Source organism: Nanorana parkeri, unplaced genomic scaffold, assembly GCF_000935625.1.
Source record: "Nanorana parkeri isolate BGI_ZX_2015 unplaced genomic scaffold, ASM93562v1 scaffold945, whole genome shotgun sequence".
NCBI classification, from domain to species: Eukaryota; Metazoa; Chordata; class Amphibia; order Anura; family Dicroglossidae; genus Nanorana; species Nanorana parkeri.
The window spans coordinates 245,064-269,626 of NW_017307213.1; the positions used below are offsets into that span (position 1 = coordinate 245,064).

Genomic DNA, 24,563 nt, shown 5'->3' on the forward strand with positions numbered 1-24,563 from the left:
AGACCCTTTTGGAGTGTCAGAGGTGTATTGAGGGGGTTAGGAAGAGGGTCGGGGAACGGTTTTTAAAAAGGTGAATATGGGCTTTACAGTCCATCATTGAGGAACAAAACACTTCTATTGCTGTATAAAAACATAATCTTCAAATGTTCGGAACTAGGCTAAGAAAAAAGCAACACAGTGAAGAGATGGTACAAGTCAAGTGATTAACTTACCAATTTCTTATAATCTTTGAAGACCTCACCAAGAATATCCACAGTACAAGCCTGGCTTTAGCCCTGCCCAGTTTTATGTTGAGCATTGTGGTCATTCGCTCCTTACTGGGCTTTATGAAAAAAAATCAGCCTGTTTTGCAATTGCTAGCATTAAGCATAAGTAAGGCCACCAGGGTTGAAGAGAGCATGAAGTTGAGATCTCAGGAAGGGTTGTGTTACTCATAAACCAGGTTCTGCTCAGTTTGGTTGGACTGCCTCTTGAAGGTCATCTGAAAGTAGAAGACCCATTCACCAGCATCCCTCAATGTACTGTAACCTTTCTACATGGAACAATAGTCCTTAATGCAGAATTGTATCTGTTTAACACCAGAGTACAACTGTTATACGTCAACAGTCAGAAGCAGAATACAGCAGGAGGAAATGAAACCATGTTTTGTTAAACTTGCAGGCACACTGTGCCCCTGTTATAAGTATGTATAATAACATTTTAGCTCCCAGACAGACCTGTAATGCATAGTTTTATTGGAATCTCATGCAGGTCCTGCTGGTGGAAAAAAAAAAATGAAGTTAAGAAATTTGTTGGCGAAGGCCACAGAAATAGGTTTCCCATTATTTGGCTGTTGTGGCCAAACTTAGTCAAATAACTGTTAACAGTAGACATATTGTCCAAATGCTTATTATCTGCTGCAACCAGTCGCCAAGGCCTTTGTTATTCTATCCCGATCCTCTGTTTTGTTGTGTCATAGGATCGGACAATTTGAGACTGAGAAACAACACCGTTTTCTTCTTGAGAAAATGCAAATCCATCTGAAAGTAAAAGAAGGGGGATGGGGAGAGGTGTCAGCAATGTCACAATGGGAAGCGATGCTTTGTTTCATACTACACAAAGCAGATTACCATAGCATGTACATTTTATAACAGACCGCCAACCCTGTATTTCCTTCAAAAATTCAACTAGTTCAAGGTAGGTCTGGGCCATTTGCATCTTTTCAGGTGATGTCAAGCTGCCAGACCCAGTATGTCCGATCATCTATTAGTATGCTGGCACTGATAGCGCCTCACCAACTGGACTTAGCATGCCTGGCATATTGTGATCAAAATTCCCTACTATTCCTTTCATTTATTTTAAAACAGTGTTGGTAATCTGGTGCTGAAACAGACTGCTAAAACAGATATAGACAGGTTTGTGGTGGGGTATAGGTAGAGGGTGCATGAAGATCTTGTGACATGTGCCAATCGTTGTGAGACAAAAAGAATGAAACATCCCAACAGTCACAATAGGAACCTTTAAAATGAAAACAGTCTTACCTACTGAAATATGTACACCTTTAAAGCAGACCTGGCCGTAAAAATGCAAAGTCAGCTTAATATTAATAGCCCATCATTAAGAGCTGCTTTAAAATGAAAACAAAAACAAACCAAACGCAAAAAGTGATGAAATAACTAAATTAACCTTTCACCCATGTCACCTAGGGTAGGGTGCTGTACTGGGCACCATTTCATGAGATTTGTTTGCATTCCCCAGAATCTTGTTGGAAGGAGCTTGACATTACCCCTGAAGTACATATGGTGAGGGAAAGATAAACATATATTTATTTTTAAAGTTTAATGCTGCTACTTATCATAGGGGGTCTCTGGTGTGTTGTTGTTTTTTTGTACCTTTTAGGATGATAGGGTTGCTTCCAGGTGAAGCCACTCTGTGTATTGCTATATACTTTTAGATTGTAATGAACAGCCGAGCCGAATGCCGCTCAGCGGCATTCGGCTATTCACTCATTGCTGTTCGGCATCTTTAAGAATAGGCCGAACAGCAGTGATTAGCCTGCCGGAGGTTCGGCTCAGCCGATCCAGATGTTGGATCGGCTGAGTCGAACTCCTTCTGCACTTCGGGTCGGCCGAACATGCTGAGCATGTTCGGCCGACCCGAAGGCATGCGAAGCAAGCCGATGTACGGCTGATTTTAGCTGATGTACGGCGGAAATCAGCCGTACCAGCCTGAAGTGAATAGCCGAACAGTGTTCGGCTCACTTCACTTCAGATCGGTCATTCACTCGGCTGCCTACGGCAGCTTAGTGAATAGACCCCTAAGTGCCTATTATATAAACATTACAACAGAAATGTACCATCTTATCCAAAGCAAAGATCTAATGCTGAAATCCTCAGGTGACAGAGGCCGTGTTTGAGCACTGCACAGCCACAATTACATTCTCTGGTTTCTGTATTTTCTCATGTTGCTATTAGCAATTGGAGGGTCATCTGGGTGTGTTCTAGCTCTCCCATGTGCATCCATGGTTGCCCAAAAAGAGAATTATTATGGCACATACAGCAGGCAAGTTTATTTAAAGCATGACCATATACATGAAGGTGTAGAAACAACCAGCTAAAGCTTTCAGAAATAAAGTAAACTCATCACATATTAACATATGTTGGAGAAATGCAAAAGCAGAGGCTACCTTCAGTAAATTCAAGTCTTGCCTTCTTTTAGATATTTGTGTAAGGGATGTCTTCTAACGTCTTCCTGTTGTGATACTCCTGTGCTACTTTTAGTCTCCTCTCAAATTCTCCTTACAGCTTATTCCTGCTCCCTGACCATCGATCTACGTGACATTCAGCACTATCCTGCCTCTAGTCGGGCTATCAGGGACAAACACTCTTTGTAGTGCTCTGGACTCTAATGTGCCATGCAGTATTGTTAGATAGTGGGGTGTTACTCAAGAAGATAATCTGCTCCTTGGTACACCCACCTCCACCCACCCTGAGCAGCTATGATATGACTATTGTGAAATGTAGACCCAGAATGGCAGCATGTCACTGGTGTGTGTCCTGCTATTCCCCACCCAAGGCTCGATTAAAGGAAGCCTTCCAATGCGGCAGGAATGGTCCTGTGACCACAATTTTGGAAGCAGAATTTAGGGATTCAGAGGGCGCAGATTTACAAAGGGGCGATGGGATTGGAAGAATGAAATAACTTTTAATCTGGAGCTCAGCCGTAATGTAAAAATGGTGGAAATATACAGAACTACAGGCAGCAGAACTGGTGTAAAGATCCTGACTTGTTAGGAGAGGGAAGGGCCAAGCCTGACTTTTACAGGAAAAGTCAAGAGTTGCATATCATTTTCATATCTCTGATCTATTGATTGCTTACTAATGAAAAGCCATTTCGCTGAAGGTAAGCTCCACTATTATGTTTTATCATGTGTACCAAACATAGCAAGGAACAAAATGTCTATTGTCTGTTCCACCCATGAAGTAGAGGAGCAGATGAGGTCTAGTCACAATCGCAGACATTAATAATGTTTTACTTTAAAGCAGATCTCCAGGATCTCCCTCCACTGCAAGGGTTAGCTGCTGGTTTTGGTCTATAGAAAAGAAGAAAGAAGAAACACTCACCTGATCCCCCAACGGTGGCACCTCTCTCCCCCTCCGCTCTGGCTGTGATATTTACCTTGGTGTCTTCACGTCTCATGCAGCTGAATGGACCTTGCATAGAGGTGATGATATCAGCGGTCCTCAGACTGCCGAAGCCCTGGAAAGAAGAGGCTGTGGGGACTGGTCTAGCAGCCAGGCGGGATCGAAGATCAGGTGAGTATATTTTCTTTATTTGCACCCCTAAACCAAAACCAGGAGTTAACCCTTGCAGTGCGGGGGATAGACCCACTGCAAAGGTTAACTTTTGAAAATCCTGGAGCTCCTCTTTAATCTTAGCTCTGTTAATATGGTACATTTCTGTATTCATCAACATTTGCAGCTCTACATTCATATGGCTACTGGCATATGAATGTAGAGTAAAGGAAGCCTTTACTCTACAAATACGTAAACCACGTATTTCCTACTTTTCCACCCGTCTTTCTATGTAGGCCCAAGTTACGCATTTATTACAATTTGTAAAACTAAATTACAAGTAAATGTAACAGTAAATGACCAATAAAATAACACAGAAACAACTTTATTACATGGTTACTAGCATACACCTCAGACAGATGCTTAAAGATTTGCAGTATTATTCAGAATTCTGAACAGGTTCTATGTAATCCAGGTCCTGTATTATAAACTTGTTAGGTTTTCCGGGAAATCTATTATCCATTCAATGAACATACACAAAATGAAGGTCATAATTACAGGGTCACTTAACAACAGGTTCCTTACAGGTCATTGCATTCTTTGGGATTACACATATTCCGCCTGTCAGCCTGCATTGTTGAACCCCTAATTTTACAGGGCTACTTAGCCAGGGCTGGAGTGCACAGTATAGGTTGCCATACTGTACACTTTTCATCCGGAAATTTTTTAGGACTTGATAAAAGCTCAGGCTGAATAAATTGTGGCTATCAGGCCATGCATGGGAAGCCTAACAAATGTAGTCAGAATGTAACAGAATGCCGTCATCTAGTAAGTTAGTATGACATGTTACATAACTAGTCATTAACCTATTGTTAAATCTCAACTATATATCATTTCCAACTTGGAGAATGATATATAGAAAAGGATTCTGCCCATCTCTTATCAAAACATAAAAAACAGACATCACCCTCTCAAAGCTTACTTTTAGCCTGGGGCCCACAGCTCAAACAGCAGTCCCCTAGCCGAAGCTTCCTCCCATATCACCTCCACATGCTGCTGCACACTTTAATTAAAATCAAATCCCCACCTGCAGGAAGCAGCCATCTGTATTATTTACACTTACATACTTACATGATACACCTTGCTGGACAGAATTAGCACGAAACAGGCTCGGAGGGGTCTTCCTGCCAAGTCTCTTCAACAAGTGGTCACGTTCATTCAAGCTGCAATGAGATCAAATAAACATTATTACCTTCAGTGCATGTCAAGCAGGCCCGGAAACAGCTGCCGCTTTATATGTGAAGCTGTCTATATTTTCTAAGGGACAGCGGGCCAGACGCAGAGGTTATAAAGTGCTTGTTAAGCAGGAGGCACTAAACCAGGAAGGCCCTTTTCTTATCAGCCATGTAGCAAACCAAAGCTTGAAGGAAAGGAAATCTGCTAACTAAATTTCTCTGCTGACCTGTCTATATATTATTTCACTTGCCAAAAAGTGCAAGAGTAAAGTAGAATAACACTACAAAGAGAGGTTTAAGAAACGTTTGAAAAGCAAAAAGAAAATGTTCTTTACTGCTAAGTCACTGTAAATATTAAAGAAGAAAAAGAAAAGTTGGGGTTTTGTCGGCATCAATTGACAAGTACCAAAAAGCTTCGAACAACAATTATGTATAAAAATATATTTTTAATTAAGTATAAAAGATAAAAAGCACCAATGAATGCATATAGGTATAAAACAAGACACACAGTTTGATTAGAGCCTCCTAACACCCCCTAGGTTCCACATAAGAGTTAAGAAGGCATGATAAAAGTGTAATTGAAAACATGATTAGTTGTTCATAATTGGATACAATCAATAAGGAAATTCATCCATAGACTGAAGTGACAAAAACCTCTAGTGGAACCAAAATTGGTGGGTGATGATGCAGTACTTGCAAAGCTCAGAGGAAATTCTGAACTCGCATTACTGTGCTCTACGAGTTTTGAGCCGCAGTTAGCTTCATCAGGAGGAGGAGGTGGTCCCCTCAGTGTGAAATTAACAAATGCATATGCACAGGCGTCGAGCGGAACAGGGCGGCACGTGTTCCCTGGGTGCAGGTTTGCATTGAGAGAGAGGAATAGTAATGCACAATCCCTGTACTATATTATGAAGTAGGAAACACAGTGCAACTATCTATGAGCACATATGGATGTCCCAAGTACATACATTATGGTGGTTATTCACAAAGCTGCCGAAGAAAGCCAAGTGAATAACCAAGCCGAAGTGAAGTGTAAACGCTGTTTAGCTATTCACTTCAGCCTTGTACGGCTGAATTCAGCCATACATCTGCTAAAATCAGCTGCTTTCGGTCAGCCGAACAAGTTCTGCATGTTCGGCTGAGCCGAAGTGTAGGAAGACTTCGACTCAGCCGATCAAACATCTGGATCGACTGAGCCGAAGCTCTGGTAGGTCACTTGCTGCTGTTCATCCCTATTCTCATAGGGGCCGAGCGGCATTCAGCTTGGCTATTCTGCTCAGTATCTCCGAGGTAGCGACCAGAATAGCAAAACAGTTAAATAAATGGAAAAAAAAATAAAAATATAAGATAATAACAAAACTAAAAATATTTTAAAGAAAAAAAAATAATAAAAAGAAATCGACGCATGCCGACCCAACCGCATGCGACAGACTTCCGCCGCATAATAAAGCATCTGACAGATGGTGCCAAAATAAAAACAATTGGGTAGAGCTAGCGAGGACAGCTTGCTCCGCCCAACTGTTTCTTATTGGCCGGCACCTGCCAGAGTCTTCTAGCAGGTACCGGCCAATGAATAACAACTGAGCAGAGACGGCCGTGACGTCACGGCCGTCTCCACCCAGTTGTTATTGTTTAATGACAGATCAGCATCCCCAGGTCATTTGGTGATGCTGATCTGTCATTACAACTGGGCGGAGCGAGCCGTGAGATCCCAGCTGACTCTGCCCAGCTGTCATTTGCGTGGAGATCAGCCGACCTTTCTCCACGCTTCAGGTGTCATATGTGTTCGGCTCGGCTGCCTTCACCTGCTGTACGGGCTACTGTGAATAGCCCATACAGCAGCCCTTCGGTTTGACTTAACCGAAGGGCATAGGCGGCCGAAGCAAGCCAAAGGATCAGTCGAAGCTAGAGCTGGATCCTTCGGCTCTTTAGTGAATAACCCCCTATATGTTTACTAACTCTTAAGCTGGCTGTACACTGGTAGATTGTTGAATTAGATTTCATACGAGAAATCTCAGAACATTCGATAATGCCATTAAAGACTTGATGAATGTTGTTCGAAATGTACTTTGAATTTATCATTTGATTTTGAATCAATGGAGTTTCTCAAATGAAAAACACATTCTCTGTTAGAATTTTGTTTGTTTGAGAAGAATTTTCCATCCTGCGCCTTTGATTTTTTTTGGGTCACTATGGTCAAAAATAATCGTCAGTTTGACCCCATCAACTATTAGAAAAGGGAACCAATGTTCTGCATTCTCTTTTAGGGAAAAGTTTCAGTAACTATATACACTAAATGTGTCACCTGAGGCTGCAGTAGACAGAGTGATAACAAGTAAATGATACTGGTACACTGTTTTTGACAAATACATTTTTCTAACCACACAAGTGATTTCACGCTGGAAAATGAATACGGCAGAGGGACCTCTGTGCTGATTTGAGAGGATTCCACATAATATTATATTGCTATTCATGCTGTGGATGATTATTAGCCAGACCGTGGACAGATTTTAGATCAGCTTGACATGTATTGTCTAAAGTGTTTCATTTCCTGTTATTCCATTATCCACAAAACAATTGCATACATTTCTGAAGAGGCCACAGCAGTCAAAGCAGATCTTTTGCATGTTCAGTATAACACCGGCTTTACTGTAAATATACCTGTTCATTAACACCATTGTTCATATTTAAGGTAAAATGAAGAGCCGGCTGCAATGCGAGGCAGTGTGTTCCAGCCAGAATCGGCCCAGAACGCACTGCATCTGTTGTGAATGGGCCCTTAGTAATTATAGAAGCAGAGAAAGTCAGGTAAATAGGATTTTAGAAAGAGATCAGCAATGGCAGCATTGTTATTTTTCTCATGTCAGAGCAAACATCCACTGGATTTACAAGGATGTTGGCAGTTTGTGCTTTTGAAAAGCAATTGCAAGTAATGTGTTAGCCTGTGCTACTAAGGGGAACTGCTGTGGGCATGTCACAGGGATTGTGTGATATGAGGCACATGTATGACCTGAAGTCCATGCCCTTTTTTCATTTTTGGCTGTGTACCTATTACGAAATAATAATCCACAAACTGACCCTGCAGTATATAGAACAATGGACGTGTCATTTCTCCAGCACAGGGTGGAACCCAATAAACAGTATAAGCTTTCAAGGCTTGGAGGCCATTTGACGTGCCTCTTATTGTCCCTAATGCTCAGTATCTCTACCAATTTTTTGATCTTTTTCTTTTCTTCGTGGTGTTGTCTTCCAGGCAGTACCAGACTTTGAAGCTTTCATACTCATGTAAATGAATGACATTGGACCAAGAGTGTGCTTGTTCTGCCCTGTGGCTCAACTATTCACTTTGTCAAATGGAGATGAGACTCAATACCAGTTAGCATATACAACACTAATTAGCCCTAATGATTTAATGATATGGAGCCACTAATTGACCAGTAATGTGTGGGAGGAGAGTAGATTTAAGAGGTTAGTTACCTGCTCTTCAAGCAGTTCACACAATCTCACTGCACAAAATAGTTTTTCAGCAATGGATGAACAAATATTAGTGTCACCTACTAGAGGTGCACTTCTGAACTCTATTGGGTCCTTGCACAGTCTGGTTATCACTGAATGTACCTGCTACCTATGCATTTGAACCATTCATTTCAATAGGAACTAGTAAAATTACTGTAACATTTAATTACTGTTAAAGGAGAACAATGGGGTCAGTGTTTTTCCCCATAGTTCTCCTTAGGGTAACGGGAGGACACAAACTAGCGTCCTCCCGTTACCCTAAGCTCAGTATACCGCGCGCTACAGCTCGCGGTATACTGAGATGCCGTAGCCTGAGCGGATCCCGACATCGATGTCGAGATCCGCCCAGCTGCGTGAGTGACAGCTGGCTCTGCCTATCTAGAGGCAGAGCCAGCTGTACCCGCCCCCTCCCCCGTCTGTTCCGCCAGTCAGCGCTGGCGGATCGGAGCGGGGGAATCCAGCCCCTCCCCTGTCACGGCAGAGAGCCGTGACAGGATCGAGAGGTGAGCGAACGCAGGTATCTGTTCGCTCACCTCCCGATCTACTGAGCCGACCTGTGACAGTCTCATTGTCACAGGTCGGCTAGAACTATGAGGTGAGTGGAAATCACTCATCTCATAGTTCTCCTTTAAGTCACATTAATTACCTAATTTTCCTGCTGTGGCCAAAGTAGGTTTTTATAGCAGAACTGTACTTGCTGCGATAGTTAATGTAAAAAAAAGTTGAAAGGTTAACAGTGTCCATTCACATGCTGGTGTGCATTGTGTAGGGGCAGAGAAATGCGCTGTCATAATACAGAGTTGGTGCCAACAAGCCCCTTTGTATTAAGGAGGACTATGGAGGAAAGGCGAGGGCTGCTGCAGATACCTCACATAAAGGCTTATTGGGGTAACGCAAAAGAGAGGTGATCTCACCTGCTCAATTACTTTTCACCCCAATGAGCTATGCCTGTCAGTGTCATCCAGTGCTCCATAGACATTAGATAGTTTGCTGAATTAGAAGAATGCAGGGTAATGTCTACAGGCATCTTCAGTGCTGCTTAAAATGAATGCTTGTTGCTTTTCACAGAGCTCCTGAATCATTGGTGATCAAGAATGGAAATAATGTATTTTTTTTTTAAACTGATGTATCTTCTTAAATATCATGTGGCTCTCTCAACATCCTGTTCTACTGTGAGTCTCATTACACCATAAGATTTCTTGCACAATTGCACTATCCACATATAGGCCCTAAACACAAGTTGGAGGCCTGCTTAGCAAACCTGTGCTTTGCCAGTTTAGAGCAAATAAAAATGTTTGATTTAATCTTCCATGCCCTCATGATTATACCAACTTTTCCTTCTCTCCAATGCTACTCCATTCAGAGCCAGGAGCTCAAGAAAATACTCATATTTCCAGATATAGAGGATCATATAACTTACTATATCTGACAGCGCTTGGCCAATCAATGTTGTCACATGGGGTCCATAGACCTGTTTAAGCAACAATACATAAACTCATAGCTTACATAGGACTTTCCATCATTCCTAGCAGCTGAAAAGAGCTGCGGTGCAGTTAAAAGAAGGTAATTATATGCTGCTGGTTTGGATTAAAGTGTGCCTGTTGCTATGTCGTGCATGGGCAAAGCACAGGTTCACTTAAAGTGACATTAAACCTTAGGTTTTTTTTTCATTTTCTGGTTTATGGGGGCCACACTTACTATAACAAAATATTCTTTTACTCTTTCTTTTTTTTATTTCCTCAATCTCTAGCAGTATCCAGACTGCTAGCGCCACCTCCCCTGCATGGGTGCTTCTATCTAGCCAACTGCTGTGAAGGCAACTAAGACATGGCATTGTATTATGAGCTGAGGCACATTACAGTACTGCACGGTATATAGCAGCAGATATATAAAATACACACACAGATATAACATGATAGTCACCAACCTGACCAGCTAGTATTACCTAAAATGTATATTTACAGTATATTGAAGTGGGCCTTCACCCATTAAAAGATACATTTAGTATGGATATTTGTGCTGCAGCCCAACATTTGCTTCTTTCTCACCTAGGCACTCCCTTCTGGAACATTGACACACCTTGCATACTAATAATTTACAGCTGGCCCTGCCCTCAAGAACCTTACAATCCCGATCTCACATGCATACATACTAGGACCAATTTAGACAGAATCTAATTAACCTAACAGCATGTCTTTGGAGCATGGGAGGAAACTAACTCAAGCACAGGGAGAACATGCAAACTCCAGGCATATAGCATCCTGGTCAGGATTTGAACAAGGCAGAAGAGCCTAAGCACTTCTTCACTAAGCCATTGTGCTGCTCAGAAAAATCCCAGGAGATGAGATCCATGCATATGCGCATGTGCAGGAATCTGTCGTAGGTCTCTAACTGGTGCAAAGTACTTTAAGATACAGTCTCTCAAGATGGCGATGTGCAAGAGGGGCAGCAGGAGAAAACTTTGGGCAGAGAGAAGTTGCTTTTTAAACACTTAAAGAGACCCTATCACCACCTCCAACTCTTGTTAACTAAACACATGCAGGCAACCTGAGTACAAGTACTTTCAGCAGCATTCTCTACAGCAGCCACTGAACTGCCTAAATAGAGACATTTATTTATTAGCAATTTGAATGTAAGAAACAGTAGTAGAGGGGAAATATTTCTATTAGAACCCCAGATAGTAATAACAACCCCACAGAGGTTCTACTCCTTTTCCAGTCTACCCAGTACTAAAATAAAAGGTTTTGCCTAGACTTAAATTTTAACCACAATGCGAAAGCATTTATAGTGCCCTCTGTAGCAGGATCCAAAGGCCAGGTGTCGACCGATTCAGATACTGGGTTTAGCACTTTTCTTTGGATATTACTGTCACTTAGCCTACAAGTACAATAACCCACCAGGACTGGCTGTTTAAAAGCATCACCATTTTAAAACAGCACTGCAGCAGAGAACTAATACTGCAGTGCAGTTTTAAAACTAATTCTCAGTTCTTAAATGGCTAACTTCTCAAATTGCTCTCCACACCAGAAATCAGGCAGAAAGTGGGAGTGCCACCACTGTGAGCCTATCAGGCTCTACTTCATTACACAATTCTGCATTCCTAAAAGGCGCTTGGAGGAGCTACAAAGGGAGGTGCTTGGGCAGGATTACAGGAGAGGGGGGTGCAAAAGAAGGATCTCAGCTATAGTCCAATTAGCAATCTGCAAGCTTTGAGTACTGTTGTCAACCTCTGGTTATACAGTGTTACAGAGATGTCTTAATAGCAACTTGCTGCACAGAATTACAGAAAGTATTTTGGCTGGTAAAATTCAGTTCATGTGAATGTATTTTAATTGTGTATTTAGCTGTTTGGCTGCAGTTTACAAATACTAATGATATGCAACCCTCTTTCCCATCTCATAAACTTGGAGGTATGTACATCTGTTCTTGTACTTTTTGTCCTGTTTGTCTTTAATGAGTCTCTTATTATAACCTATAATTTTAGTGTTTGTTGCAGAGACTGCAGAAATTAAAATATAAGCACAAACAAGGATGTTCAGAGCCCTGAACCGCTGATTTTTCAGGCATGTTGAAGAATGGCTTCAGACAATACTCTCATGCAGGTTTGAAGTGGGGAGGCTGCAGCATTAGATTTCCTGGTTTGTTTGCAACAAGTTCTCCATTACTATGCTCTCTCTGTGCATTCAAGAGGGCCATTGAGTAATCGGGCCTATAATACGAGCTGACTGGTCAATGCTGGGGTCATGGCTATTGAAATGACTAGATAGGCATCTGTATTCATTGGTGAAGTAGAAAGGAAGAGGAGATAAGTAACATACCTTAGTACAAGGGCCAGGCTAGTCATGCAGGCCCTCTTAATCAAGCCGTGGAGCAGCTTTAAAGCTCTGCACAAAACCACTTAAGTGAAAGGGAATCTCACAAGTAATTGTGTCCCTTATTAAAAAGGACAAGAAGAGAGAACGAAAGAAATGGTGACGGCTCTTTAATCCAAGCCTGGCATTAAAACCCCTTCAAAGCAACAAAAAGGAACAAACAGCCATGTTTTCTATAGTGAAAAAAACTCACATTAACACACAGTATATCTTCTGTAAGTATTTGTGAACTAAAGCTAAGTGGAGTAAAGCCTGTTGTCAGAAGCCATTTTGTAAGTTAAACCAGTGTTTACTAGAATGTAGCCTGCTAATTCATAAGGAACTCAGACCTGATAAACCAGGAAGCAAAATTTCATTTCTCACCGATATTCATTAATTCATCCCCTGGATATGTGGCCAGTCTACAAAATATTTGTAGAATACACAATAAGCAAGATCACAGTGATAAGGAGCAAAATAAGACAATCTACAATGTACAGTCTTAAATGCATAATGCCACTGCAGGGTAATAAGGGGAAATAGGGTAATAATAAGCAGCAGCAAACTGTATAGTGTTGAGACCTCTTAATGCTGTTCTGTGCCTCCACGCTGAATTCAAAATGGCAGAGTCAAAAGTAAACTTTGTATTACATTGTACATTTCAGTACCTGCAACTATTTTGCTATGTGGTTAGTGCCACGCCACATAATGCAAGACTAGACTCTATCTGCTGCCTGAATACCTACTTCATTCTCAACGAAAACTATCCGAGCTTAGTTTGCAAACAGTCCAAAAAGTGAACCTATACAATGCCCATGCTGAGCAACAGGTTCAATTTATTGCACCCTCGTTCCTGTATGTGGTATTTCTATGGAGGAATATGTGAGTTTCTTTTCTTTCCCCCATGATACAGCATAAGCTTTCCCAGTGTGCAATAGCCAACCAAACCCAATTACTTTAAGAAAAAGCGGGTAGAGAGTCCTTATCCTTGTAAACGCTCTGAGCAATTTGGAGGAAAAAAAGAGCTGAAGATCTTTGTTATTTTCTTTATTGAAAACACACAATAAATGTATCTTAGTTAAAAATGTTAAATTGTAAAACATTTTGTACTTTTTGCTGTGTGGTGGTTTTCAAAATTGACACTAAAGCTTATTTTCTAGTAAATATTTCAAAAATAAATTCACCAACAACTCTAACTCCCCCCCCTCCTCTTCCTGTAGGAGTCCCCCAAGGCTCTGTCCTTGGACCCCTTCTCTTCTCTATCTACATCTCCTCCTTTGGTCAGTTATTAACCTCACATGGCTTCCAATACCATCTCTAGGACGATGACACTCACATATATCTTTCTACTCCACAACTCTCCCCCTCAGTGTCCTTGCGTGTCACCAATCTACTAAATGACATATCAGTCTGGATGTCGCAACACTTCTTAGAACTCAACCTTTCAAAAACTGAGCTCATGAAATTTCCTCCCCCCGTGCACCTTCCCCCAACTTTTCCCTTGAGATTGATAACACAATTAACAATCCTTCCCCCATGCCAGAGAGCTAGGTGTCATCCTTGACTCGGACCTCACCTTTCTGCACCACATCCAATCACTATCCAAATCCTGCCGCCTTCACCTTCATAATATCTCCAAAATAAGCCCCTTCTTAACCAATGAAACTGCAAAGCTACTCATCCACTCACTTGTTATCTCTCGTCTTGACCATTGCAACTCCCTCTTCAGTCTATCATGAATGCTGCTAGACCCATCCACCTAACCAACCGCTCAGTGTCTGCAGCCCCCCTCTGTCAATCCCTGCACTGGCTTCCAATCACCCAAAGGATAAAATTCAAAATATTAACAACCGCTTATAAAGCCATCCACAACTCCGCCCCGGGCTACATCTCAAACCTGGTCTCAAAGTATCACCCTAACCGTTCCCTACGCTATTTCAAATACCTCCTGCTCTCTAGCTCCCTCGTCAACTCCTCCTATGATCGCCTCCGGGACTTTTCTACAGTCTCTCCCACCCTCTGAAACTCCTTACCCAAATCTGTCTATTTCCAACTGTGATTGCCTTTAGGCAATCCCTATAAACTCATCTCTTCAGGGAAGCTTATTCTACCTAAACCTAACCACTGAACCATCACTTTCTCAAACAATTCATCCCCACGCAGCTACCTCCTCATGCATCACTTGCCCCTCCCTTTTAGATTGTAATCTCTCACGGGCAGGGCCCTCCTTACCATCTTGTCTTAAATTGTATTGTAATTCTTATGTCCTCTTTATATTGTAAAGCGCTGTGCAAACTGTTGGCGCTATATAAATCCTATATAATACCGTATATAAATAAATAACTGTTCACTGAAAAGACATAATATCTTTCTATTAGACCTAAAAACAACTGTTATATTATTTATTCATTAATACCCACACTACAAGAAAATCTTCCCGCTTTAAAAAAAAAAACTCTTCCTAATTTATTTACTTTTTTGAGAATCATTAACAAAGAACATTGCATGCATGTAACTCAAGTATAAACTTTGTTTTCCAGGTACAAATGATCCTTATTTCTGCATCTGTGAATGGTCCCAATCAATCACCCAGCTCCCTACCAATTATACATGTGTAAACAAGACACATCTGTTGCAAGATCAATTTGGTTAGATCTGAAACTGAACATGTAATAACTCTAATTAACAGAACTGCTTAGCTGCAAATGGAAGGGGTATGAGAAGGCTTGTGTTTTTCCAGGAACATCAAGGGTCAGTAAAGAACTGGCAGTGCAGACCATGAGTCCTATAAATACCATTTGTCACGTCACAAGTTGGCTTTTCTACCAGTTTTAGGATATGCTCACACTCCGTCCTGCAGTACAGTCAGTATTTTTTCTGTTCACTGTGCAGTAGCAAATGGTGATGTAGCAGATTACATTAGTGCTATGGGGCCCAAAAAAGAGAGGGCCCAGTACTATTCCACTGCTTACTGATCTATTCAGGCAGCCATGATATTTGATTGATAATTCTGGAAACAACAAATTAATACATTATTGGGGTATCTCTTTCAAATATTTTTACAAGCAGTAAGTATCTGTGTGTATATATATATATATACATGCACAGTGCATTTCCAATAACTAAGCATTTTGTTCTTTATTACAAAGTTTACAACCCTACTATAATTATTATCATTATTACCATGCTTTTATCTTAGGTCCTAGTTTTGCACATTACCGCATCATTAATATGCAAGAAACAAAGCCAGCATATACAACAAGAAAATGCGCCTATTTTAATGCAAATGAAAACAATAACTTAGGGAAGCACCGAAATTTCGTCTGATGAAACGTACCGGCCGAAAATGGTACTTTGGGCAAAATGGGAAAGTACAATTTTTTGGCCCAAAATGCGGTGCATCTCTAGTTTCTCTCCTCCCTGCTGGGTGCCTCTCTGTATCCCCTCTGGCACCAAGCAGCACCCAGCGGGGAGGAGATAAACTGTCAGGAGGCTGAGCGGGGAGGTAAGCGCTGTCAGTGTTAACACAGGAGGACGAGCTCTCCTCCCCGCACCGCCCACTCACCCTCCTGTGACAGCGAGTCAGGATGGAGAGCAGTTACAAGCACTAAGCGATCAGCTGATCACTGAGTGTTTGTAAATAATTGACATAGTATGTTCACTGTGTCCCCAATTATAAATGAACAGGAAGTGCTTTACATCACTTCCTGTTCATTAATGATTGTGCACATAGTAACTCATACCTTATCCACAGTTTATACATTGACAAGAGCACTCAGAATATAGGCTTCCTGTTCATTCATAACAGGGGCTGGAGGGGCTTTTTCTATTTCAAAAGGAAAAATATCAGGGGTCTGCTTAGACGCCTGATATTTCGACAGAGCCCTCGACAATAAAAAAAAATGAAAGAAAGAAAAATATATACAGAAAATAATTTTAAAAAGGTTAGAAAAAAAAATTATTTTCGGTTTTGGTTTCGGCCTGACAAATTGTTTATTTTTGGTTTGAAAATTATATTTCCTCTACTATCAACATAAACAATTAAACTTTGAATCAAGGTTGTTTTGTTACTTTGCTTCTCTAATTTTCACAGGGAAATCAGAGTCAAACTTGCAAGGGAAGAGGGTAGCTACCTTTTTCATTTATTTCGCATTTAAATCAGAGTTACAAACTACACTGAGAACACGGGATTTTGATCATGTACAATGTAACTTATACCTAGAGATAGGACATGTCACACGTAATAACATTACCTACACAGAGAGTAATAGCTTCACTCCATAAAAAAACATTAGAAATACATTTCTGCTTTATTAATTAATAATAATGTAAGCATTACAAGTAGATATCCTAACAGTCTCTGTTTTGGTAGGACAGTCCCAAGTAGCCTCTCAAAAGGATGGGCTTGATAAAATGATATTCTTATTAAATTGTGTTCTGATTATAATGGATACAAAATGATAGGCTGAGAGTCTGTTCTATGTATGAATTTATATTATATTTTCAGATTTATCTCCTGTAAATGAAAATGTTTCTTTCATTGTAGCAATTGTCTTGCATACGTCACCTAATTCATTGACATTTTTGGAGGTAAGCATGAGAATAAAAGAACGGCAGACTATGACAAGATGAGATCAGGCTAAGAGCATTTTGAGAAATTCCTTACAAAATAGACTTATCAGGAAAAGGGCCCTTTAGAGGGGTCTTGAAGGTACTGAAAGGCTCTAAACAGACAGCATGATAGATAAGCTGTAGCCTGGGAAACGGCTGCCAACATGGTAGGCTGGTGGTGACACAGTGTCTAGAGTGCAGATAGTACTAAACAAAGCAACTACAGCTGGAACATCAGATTACATCTGACATAAAGAAACATCAACTCTAACTACCCAGAGAAGGGGGATTCGGCTGTTTTCCGACTGGAATGGCAACAATCTGATGTCTGTGGGCCCTTTGTATGAACTCCAACCGACCATACCACGAGGTTAGAAAACCTATCCAGGACATCATTGTTCTTCTTGTGATACTGAGGATTTAATGGTCAGGTGTCCATTTTTGACCATGGTGTAGTGGAGCTGGTAATGACTACTGGCCCTGTCTACTCCACTGACAAAACAGGATTGTCCCCCATACCGTTTAGTACTAAACTGCCCAATTAGGGTCATGAGCCCAACCATTCATGCATGCCATTTACAGGATATTATTGCTGTTGTCCTCATTGGGAAGGATTCCTTTATTTTTGAATGTGTCACAGATGCAAGAATTGGAGAACGCTCCGCAGCAGGGACACAGATTAAAAAAACCTAAAGTATATGCAAACTCAGTCACTAAAATCTCAAATCTCACTAAAATCTCTGCATGTGAAAACCTCTACAAATGAAGCATGCACTATCCAATAGGACATATTGGGTGGATAGCCCATGGTTTGTTAAATGGAGCTGACATAGAAAGGATTACAGGGCAGGGCCTGTCAAGGGACAAAGGAACCTGGAAGTGTTGCCAGTCTCTTGAATGCCACTACATGAATATTCAATGTTTGTTATGGCAGGAAATCATTGGTAGGGGTGATTCATCACCTAGTGAATGCTTTCAGTAGTGGTGGTTGGCCAGTCCAGGAGCACTCTTGGCTCCACAGTAACAAAGAAATGTTTTGCTACGATACTGGCAAAAAACTTGTGGCATGTTGGGGTTATCTTACCTAATTCCCCTATAAGCAGTAATATAACCCAGTTGTCTATGAATATCTTGTGTCCCTCAACGATCAAGAAAGTGCATTGACCCATTTCCTAATCCATTTCTCACCAACCACTTTGTGATTGCCGCATACCTAACACCAGAGTATTTTTATGTAATTTTTACGTGACGTGACATTCTTAATTTTGGAATGCACACATTAGGAAGGAAATTATAATTTAATAGTCATAGCCAATTTAAACATGTTTAACTACCTCCGGGCCGGCCGTAGTAAAAAAACGGCCGGCCGGGAGCTCTCTAGATCTGAGCGGGCGTCTTTAGACGTCCGCTCAGACACGCCCCCCCGCGCGCGCGAGCGGGAAATGGCCAAAATTTAAAAACAGGCAGCGATGCCTGTTAACATACAAGCGATCCGCCGCCTGTACATCCAGCGGATCGCTTGTATGTGGTAACGATCGGTGCGCCCCCCCCTCCGCTGTCCCCCCCCTGCCGTTGTCCCGCTGATCCCGGGCTCCACTGTGCACGGTGCGAGCCCGGAATCGGCATGGCGCCTGTGTCACAGGGGATCAGAGGGAGATCGTTACACGAGCTCCCTCCGGTCCCCTCTCCTCTGAAAGAATGTGGAAGTAGACATGTGCGATAGACCTGTCACACATAGGGGGGTTTTATTAGCCCCCGTATGTGATAGCAATAAAGTTTAGTGGGAAAAAAAAATAGGAAAAAAAAAAATTACACATAAAAAATAATACTTTTTTTTTTTTTTTGAAGTCCCCACCCATACATACACGGATGCAAACATGCTTCGGGGGTGCATACGTGCATAAAGACGATTGCGCCCATTACGCCGCACATGTTACATATCGCCGCGAACGTCGAAGTGAGAGCAATAATTCTATGGCCATCAATCACTGATAACACTAAACTGATGAGCGGTAAAAGCTTTAAAAGTGTCGCCTATGGCCAATTTTGGGTATGGTAGTTTTCTGCGATGTCGCGGGTGCGCGCAATTTTAAAGCTTGACATGTTTGGTGTCTATTTACCCGACGTGACCCCGACTTTTGTATTTTACCAAAAAAGTGGGTAATAATAAATGTTTCCTAACATAATGTAAAAAAAAAAAATTCAAAATTTTCAGTAATTTTTCCTAATTAAAGTAAAAAATAAAACCCGTAGTGGTGATTAAATACCACCAAAAGAAAGCTCTATCTGTCCCCAAAAAATTATATAAAATTAATTTCAGTACAGCGTTGCATGACGGAATAAATGTCAGTCAAAGTACCGCAGCGCTGAATACTGAAAAATGGCCTGGCCAGGAAGGGGGTCTAAACACCTGGTCTTGAAGTGGTTAAAGATCTCTGGGACTGACACTACAAAATAAGTTTATTCATTTCATTTATATAAAGCCAGCACATTCTGCAGCACTTTATAGAGAACACTAAAGGCAAGACCTTAGCACTGCATTGCCAGCACCGCTCATCCACCATGCTTTCTAATGCTCGTTGTTGCTGTCAGTTGTCTTCTGCCCTCCTGTTATTGTTGTGGCCAGTGATGCTCAGATCATATACATTATAAGTACAAGGGGCCTTACATTGTTTCTTCATTTCTCTATGTTGCTGAGTTCTATTTTCTATGTTTCTTCATTTTTCTTTCACATATACAGTATATCACAAGATATATATGTGTAACTAATTAGCCTAATGTAGATCAGAATATCAACAGTGGAACTGCTACGGTTGAAGGGGCCCCTGTGTAAACTGAGGACCAATGGAGGGAAGGGATTGTCCCTGTGCTCCCACCACTTGCAAACCCTGTTCCTATGCCCCTGATTACTAATGATTGTTAAAGCATATGGAGAACAGCCACATGTGACCATTACATATGTACTTTCTTCTTCTGCACTGAACAGTGTTTGTGCATTACAGTGCCTAACATTGCTCACTTCAGCTCTATTAGTCTCCTCACACTGATTGAAAACAATACAATTTCCTGGAGGCTTATCTTTCTATCACCTCAGTAGTCACTGACCAAGGTTCCTACTGCCCAGTCTATCACACATATGCCCAGAAGAATCAGAATCTACAAATTGGCATGTGAAATATACTAATGGAAATATGGTGCAGCAAGTATGTCAAACTGTGAACATTACAATGATGACTCAAAATGTTTGTACATTGGAAAAAAAACAATAGTGACCCTTTAAAGGTGGCCATAGACCTGGGATGGTTGCTGGATATGCAGGCACGATCTAACAGTTGAAGGAGGTCTTTCAGGCTGATTATGTGCATTATCATGTTTCTGCAGATTCCCCCAGCATTGTGCTGTGGAAGCAGGAAGATATACAGGGAGGAGACATCTTAAACCTTGGCTTGTCTGGTTGAAACAACAATAATTATTGGCTAAAGCAGTTGCCTATGGCGATCAATCAGCTTCTCTCTTCAGTTTGTTCAGTTAAGATTTTAAAATAAAGCAGAAGCTGATTGGTTACTGTGCACAGCTGCTCCAGATTCTGACTGCTCCAGTTTTGATTGTGTGAGAACCTTTAATGTCAACCAGGGACATCTTCTGGTGCACCCAATCCTGCCAAAAAGGGCCAAATCGGCAATGCTATTTTCATGTCTATAGCTTGTTTACTGTTGGTAGCCCAACATCTGTTTTAATTTACTTACTGTATGCAAGCATGCCTATGTAAGCCCATAGACACATCTGCACAAAAAACAATGTGAAAAAGCAAATCTCATTAGAAATATTAAAAAAATGAAACAGTACAGAAAACAAACCTGTAGAAAAAAATGTATACGTGAAAAGCCAGGTGTACGAATCTTTTTGTATATCTGTATTTCATTACATCCTTTTTTTGAACACACATAAGATCACTTTGAGGGTTTTCTTAGCCTCGAAATGATAATGAAGTTATTCCTGGTTGTGTTCTATTATCCCAGGGAAAGAGAAGGGAATAGAAGGTTCCCTTTCATCTCCAGTAACACACCTCCACTTGTGATTTGAGCAGCAATCCGCTGAGGAAAGGCAACTTCAAAGACCGCTTTCAATGTAGCAGGTAATCTGTGGACATGGAGTAGGACTTGTAATCACAAGCTGCTTTCTGAATATTTGCTCACCTTTTGTATAATGTGGTTCCCATAAGTGTTCTTTGGAAACAAGCATAACAGGAGTTGTTTCCATAATTAACAAAGCGATATTGGATGCTCCAGCACAGAGGAACAGTTAGAATGACTTTAGCAGGTTTTGTCTGCACTATACTGTATTGTGTGGTTCTTTGTAGTGCATTGTCTTCCTGTCATCCTGCTTTTCTTTACCTCTGTCTGGGCAGTTCACAGGAAATACATACACAGGTGTTACTGCATATACTACAGGTACCTTCAGATGTAAAATGATTGTTGCCTGTTCTGGACACATTTTGTAAGGATCGCATAATAAGTAGAATATCTTTGAGCGTTTTAGACTCCAGCAGACACTCAAGGTCAACACATTTTGGGGAGAAAAACTGTCAGCTTACTGTTCCTCCCCTGAAATAAATGCACTCATAAACCTAAGTAGTAGTTCTGACATGCACACCATGACTTGGTGACCCCGCACCCATTCCCATATGCAAATCTTGATTCTTCCTAGCATTCTTCCTAGCTTTGAGAGCTGCCCCTACCCACCTCCCGCGCTTTACTGGTGGGCACTACAGCTGCTCATCATAATGATGTGCCACAAGCAAAGCAGGTAGGCATGCTAGGAAGTAAAATTTGCATATGACAGCACCAAGCGATGTGGAGGTAGCAGGTCACTGAAAATGGTTTTTGAAGGGATAAGCAGGCAAGGCCAGAAACATTAATTTCATTGCTATTCACATCATATAAGCTTACACCCACGACCAGTGTACTTTTCTCCATACCTGTGCTTTGTACTCCAGTGTAGGGAACTTCTGGGGCATTCACTTACATTAGCAGTGGTCAAATTACTAGGTAGAGGGGGTCTTAACTGTGGCCCCCTGACATCGCCAAGGAGCTGTACATAATCTTTAGTATATAATATATAACAGCACAGAAGACTGTCAGGGACTGCAGAAATACTACAGGATATGGTTGGAGACTGCAGGCATGGTAGGTGTCAATGGAGAATGAAGACATGCTGAAAATACAGTTAGAGACTGGGAGCATGTTACATAGGACTATTAAGCTGGCCATACACTGTTATATTTTCTTTCTTGAACCTCGGGGCTGAATGAAAAAAATATAACAGATTCCTTTATCCACGCTTACAAACATGGAAGTTCCATTCGGCCAAAGATTTTCCATCCGGCAACTTCGGTCTTCTGATTGAGGGATGTCAGCTGGAACGGTGCCAACAGCGGCACTCACTGTGCAAATTTTGGAAGGTTCTTGATGAAATTCACGTACTGTATGACCAGCTTTAGGTATCACCCCCATTACAGTTCATTTACAAATCAATGCTCTCAGTGCCATTACTTACAGCATGGGCCTGAGGGCCACACAACAAGTACGAAAGGACCACCTGATATCTTTGGGTCACACGCTAGACACCAGGGGCTTACAAGCTTGTCAAGTAAAAAGCAAGATCTACCCAGAAGTTCTTTCTTCTTTTGGAGAGAGATATTTACCCACAACAGTGTGACATGTCATAAAATTTGACAAAAAGCGGTTATTCTTTTACTTGGCATTAGCCTTGTCTCTCCAGGGAAGTTTCTCATAAATGTGGAAGGATTTTATTGGAAACAAAGAGATTCTGGTTACTCACTTGAGTAAAGGCATTTCTAAGCAAACAGAATTATCACAGCAACTGGCAGGAGGTGCCCAGCAGGACTGGAGAACGAGTGGGTTATTACACAGATAAACACACTCCATGAGAGCAGTGGGGGTGCAGATTTGAAACACAAACAAGCTTTAGAAGAAAAACCCACTACAGCACTCAATTCTCCAGACTGCAAGCCCCCCTCCCCAGAGACATGCACAATTGAGGCAGGTGTGAAAGGGCCAAGATGCACACACAGCAGATGAAAGGAGGAGCACGGCTCTGAAGAACACTCAAGAGGCCACACCATGACATGCACGACAAACTCTAGAAGATTTAAGCACTCCACCATTATCTAGTTCACAGTTGGACCACCCAGTGGATCTGGCAGTAATTAGAAGAGAAGAGGAGGGGTGGTGTTCTGGGAAAAGGGGGGAGAAGAGAGGTGGATTGCTTACATCATATCTATTCATGCCTTCTACATATGAGGTCAAGCTGCATGGGATATAAATGAAGATTGCGATGAGAATGCAATTTAAAGCAAAACACTGCACATTATTATATGTGTTAGTAAGGGAGAAGCCAGACATATTCATACCTCAAAAGTGACAAAAAGGAAACCCACAATAACAGTGACATTCCCAGTTCCATTTTTTAACAGAGGAAGACCTCTACCGTCCTTTAAGTCACTTTTGACACATGAAGCGCAATTTTGTGAAACATGATAGACATTCACAGAGGAAGAGTGTCCCAGTCCCCTGACCCATATTAATATTGGTTATTATTATTATTATTAGTAGTAGTAGTAATTCATATAGCAACATCATATTCTGTAACAGTTGACAGCAGGGTATACATTCAATATACATACAATGGTAGCTGTGCAGAAAATATCAGGTAATAAGAGCTATACATCTACAGTTGTCAGTGGAGGGGCCAGCTGTTGAAAGTCTTTGCGTTCATAAGCAGCCAGCAGGTGAGGACAGGCCTATTAGCCAGCCAATATATCACTAAATTAAAGTGTATCTGAACCAAAAACAAAAAGAATTGTATATTGCATTGTACCAGTCCTTAGATTTGTTGTCTGCATAGTTTCCATTTTTCAGGCTGTTTTCCCTTATTTTCACCCCGTGATCCTGTCGGTAACATACTTTCTGTATGCGAGTGACAAAGCTCACTCACTGTACTGTATCTATGGAAGAGCAGTGTTGTCATCCTGTGCTTCTCTCCTGATAGGGAGGAGAAGTTGTGTAGTTCACAGGAGATAGCTTGGAAAGCTGATTAACATTAATTGAGATTCCAATGTGCACAGGAAGTGACAGGGGCACTGGATTTCTATCAGGATCAGCAGTTTTTTTTTTGTTCTTGCACAAATTATACTTAGCATAAAAAAGAAAATGAATGCAGCCATCATATCTAAGGGCTGGTAAGCTGTAATATATTATTTTTTACCCTTGGGTTCAGACACACCTTAATGTGGTAAGGGAAGAAGACATTACCCCTTCATGTCCAGGGATAACCGATAACCTAGCCTGGATTCATATAAATGTGATTGTGGTAATATCGGTTAAAACCCGCATTTTAACAAGACTTATCAAAATGCACATTAACGCATATCTGTGCATTGTGATGCATTCATTCTGAATGCAACGGTACAGACTATTACATACGTGCTGCAGCCCACCTCAATGCTCAGATGTGAATGCTCTGGGAATTGTGTTGAACTGCCTTGCCCAAAAGTG

General features: G+C 41.4%; 1 protein-coding gene across 1 annotated transcript in view; it reads right to left on the reverse strand.

Moving 5' to 3' along the window:
• Positions 1-225: 225 nt before the first annotated feature.
• ATP8A2 (ATPase phospholipid transporting 8A2) overlaps positions 226-24,563 on the reverse strand; it is a gene marked incomplete at its 5' end in the record, with an annotated part of 434,715 nt that continues 410,377 nt past the window's right edge. Inside the window, 2 exons of the mRNA XM_018566377.1 lie at positions 226-1,019; positions 4,905-4,996. Coding sequence (XP_018421879.1) covers positions 922-1,019; positions 4,905-4,996 — 190 coding nt within the window. The remainder of the gene's footprint in view (positions 1,020-4,904; positions 4,997-24,563) is intronic.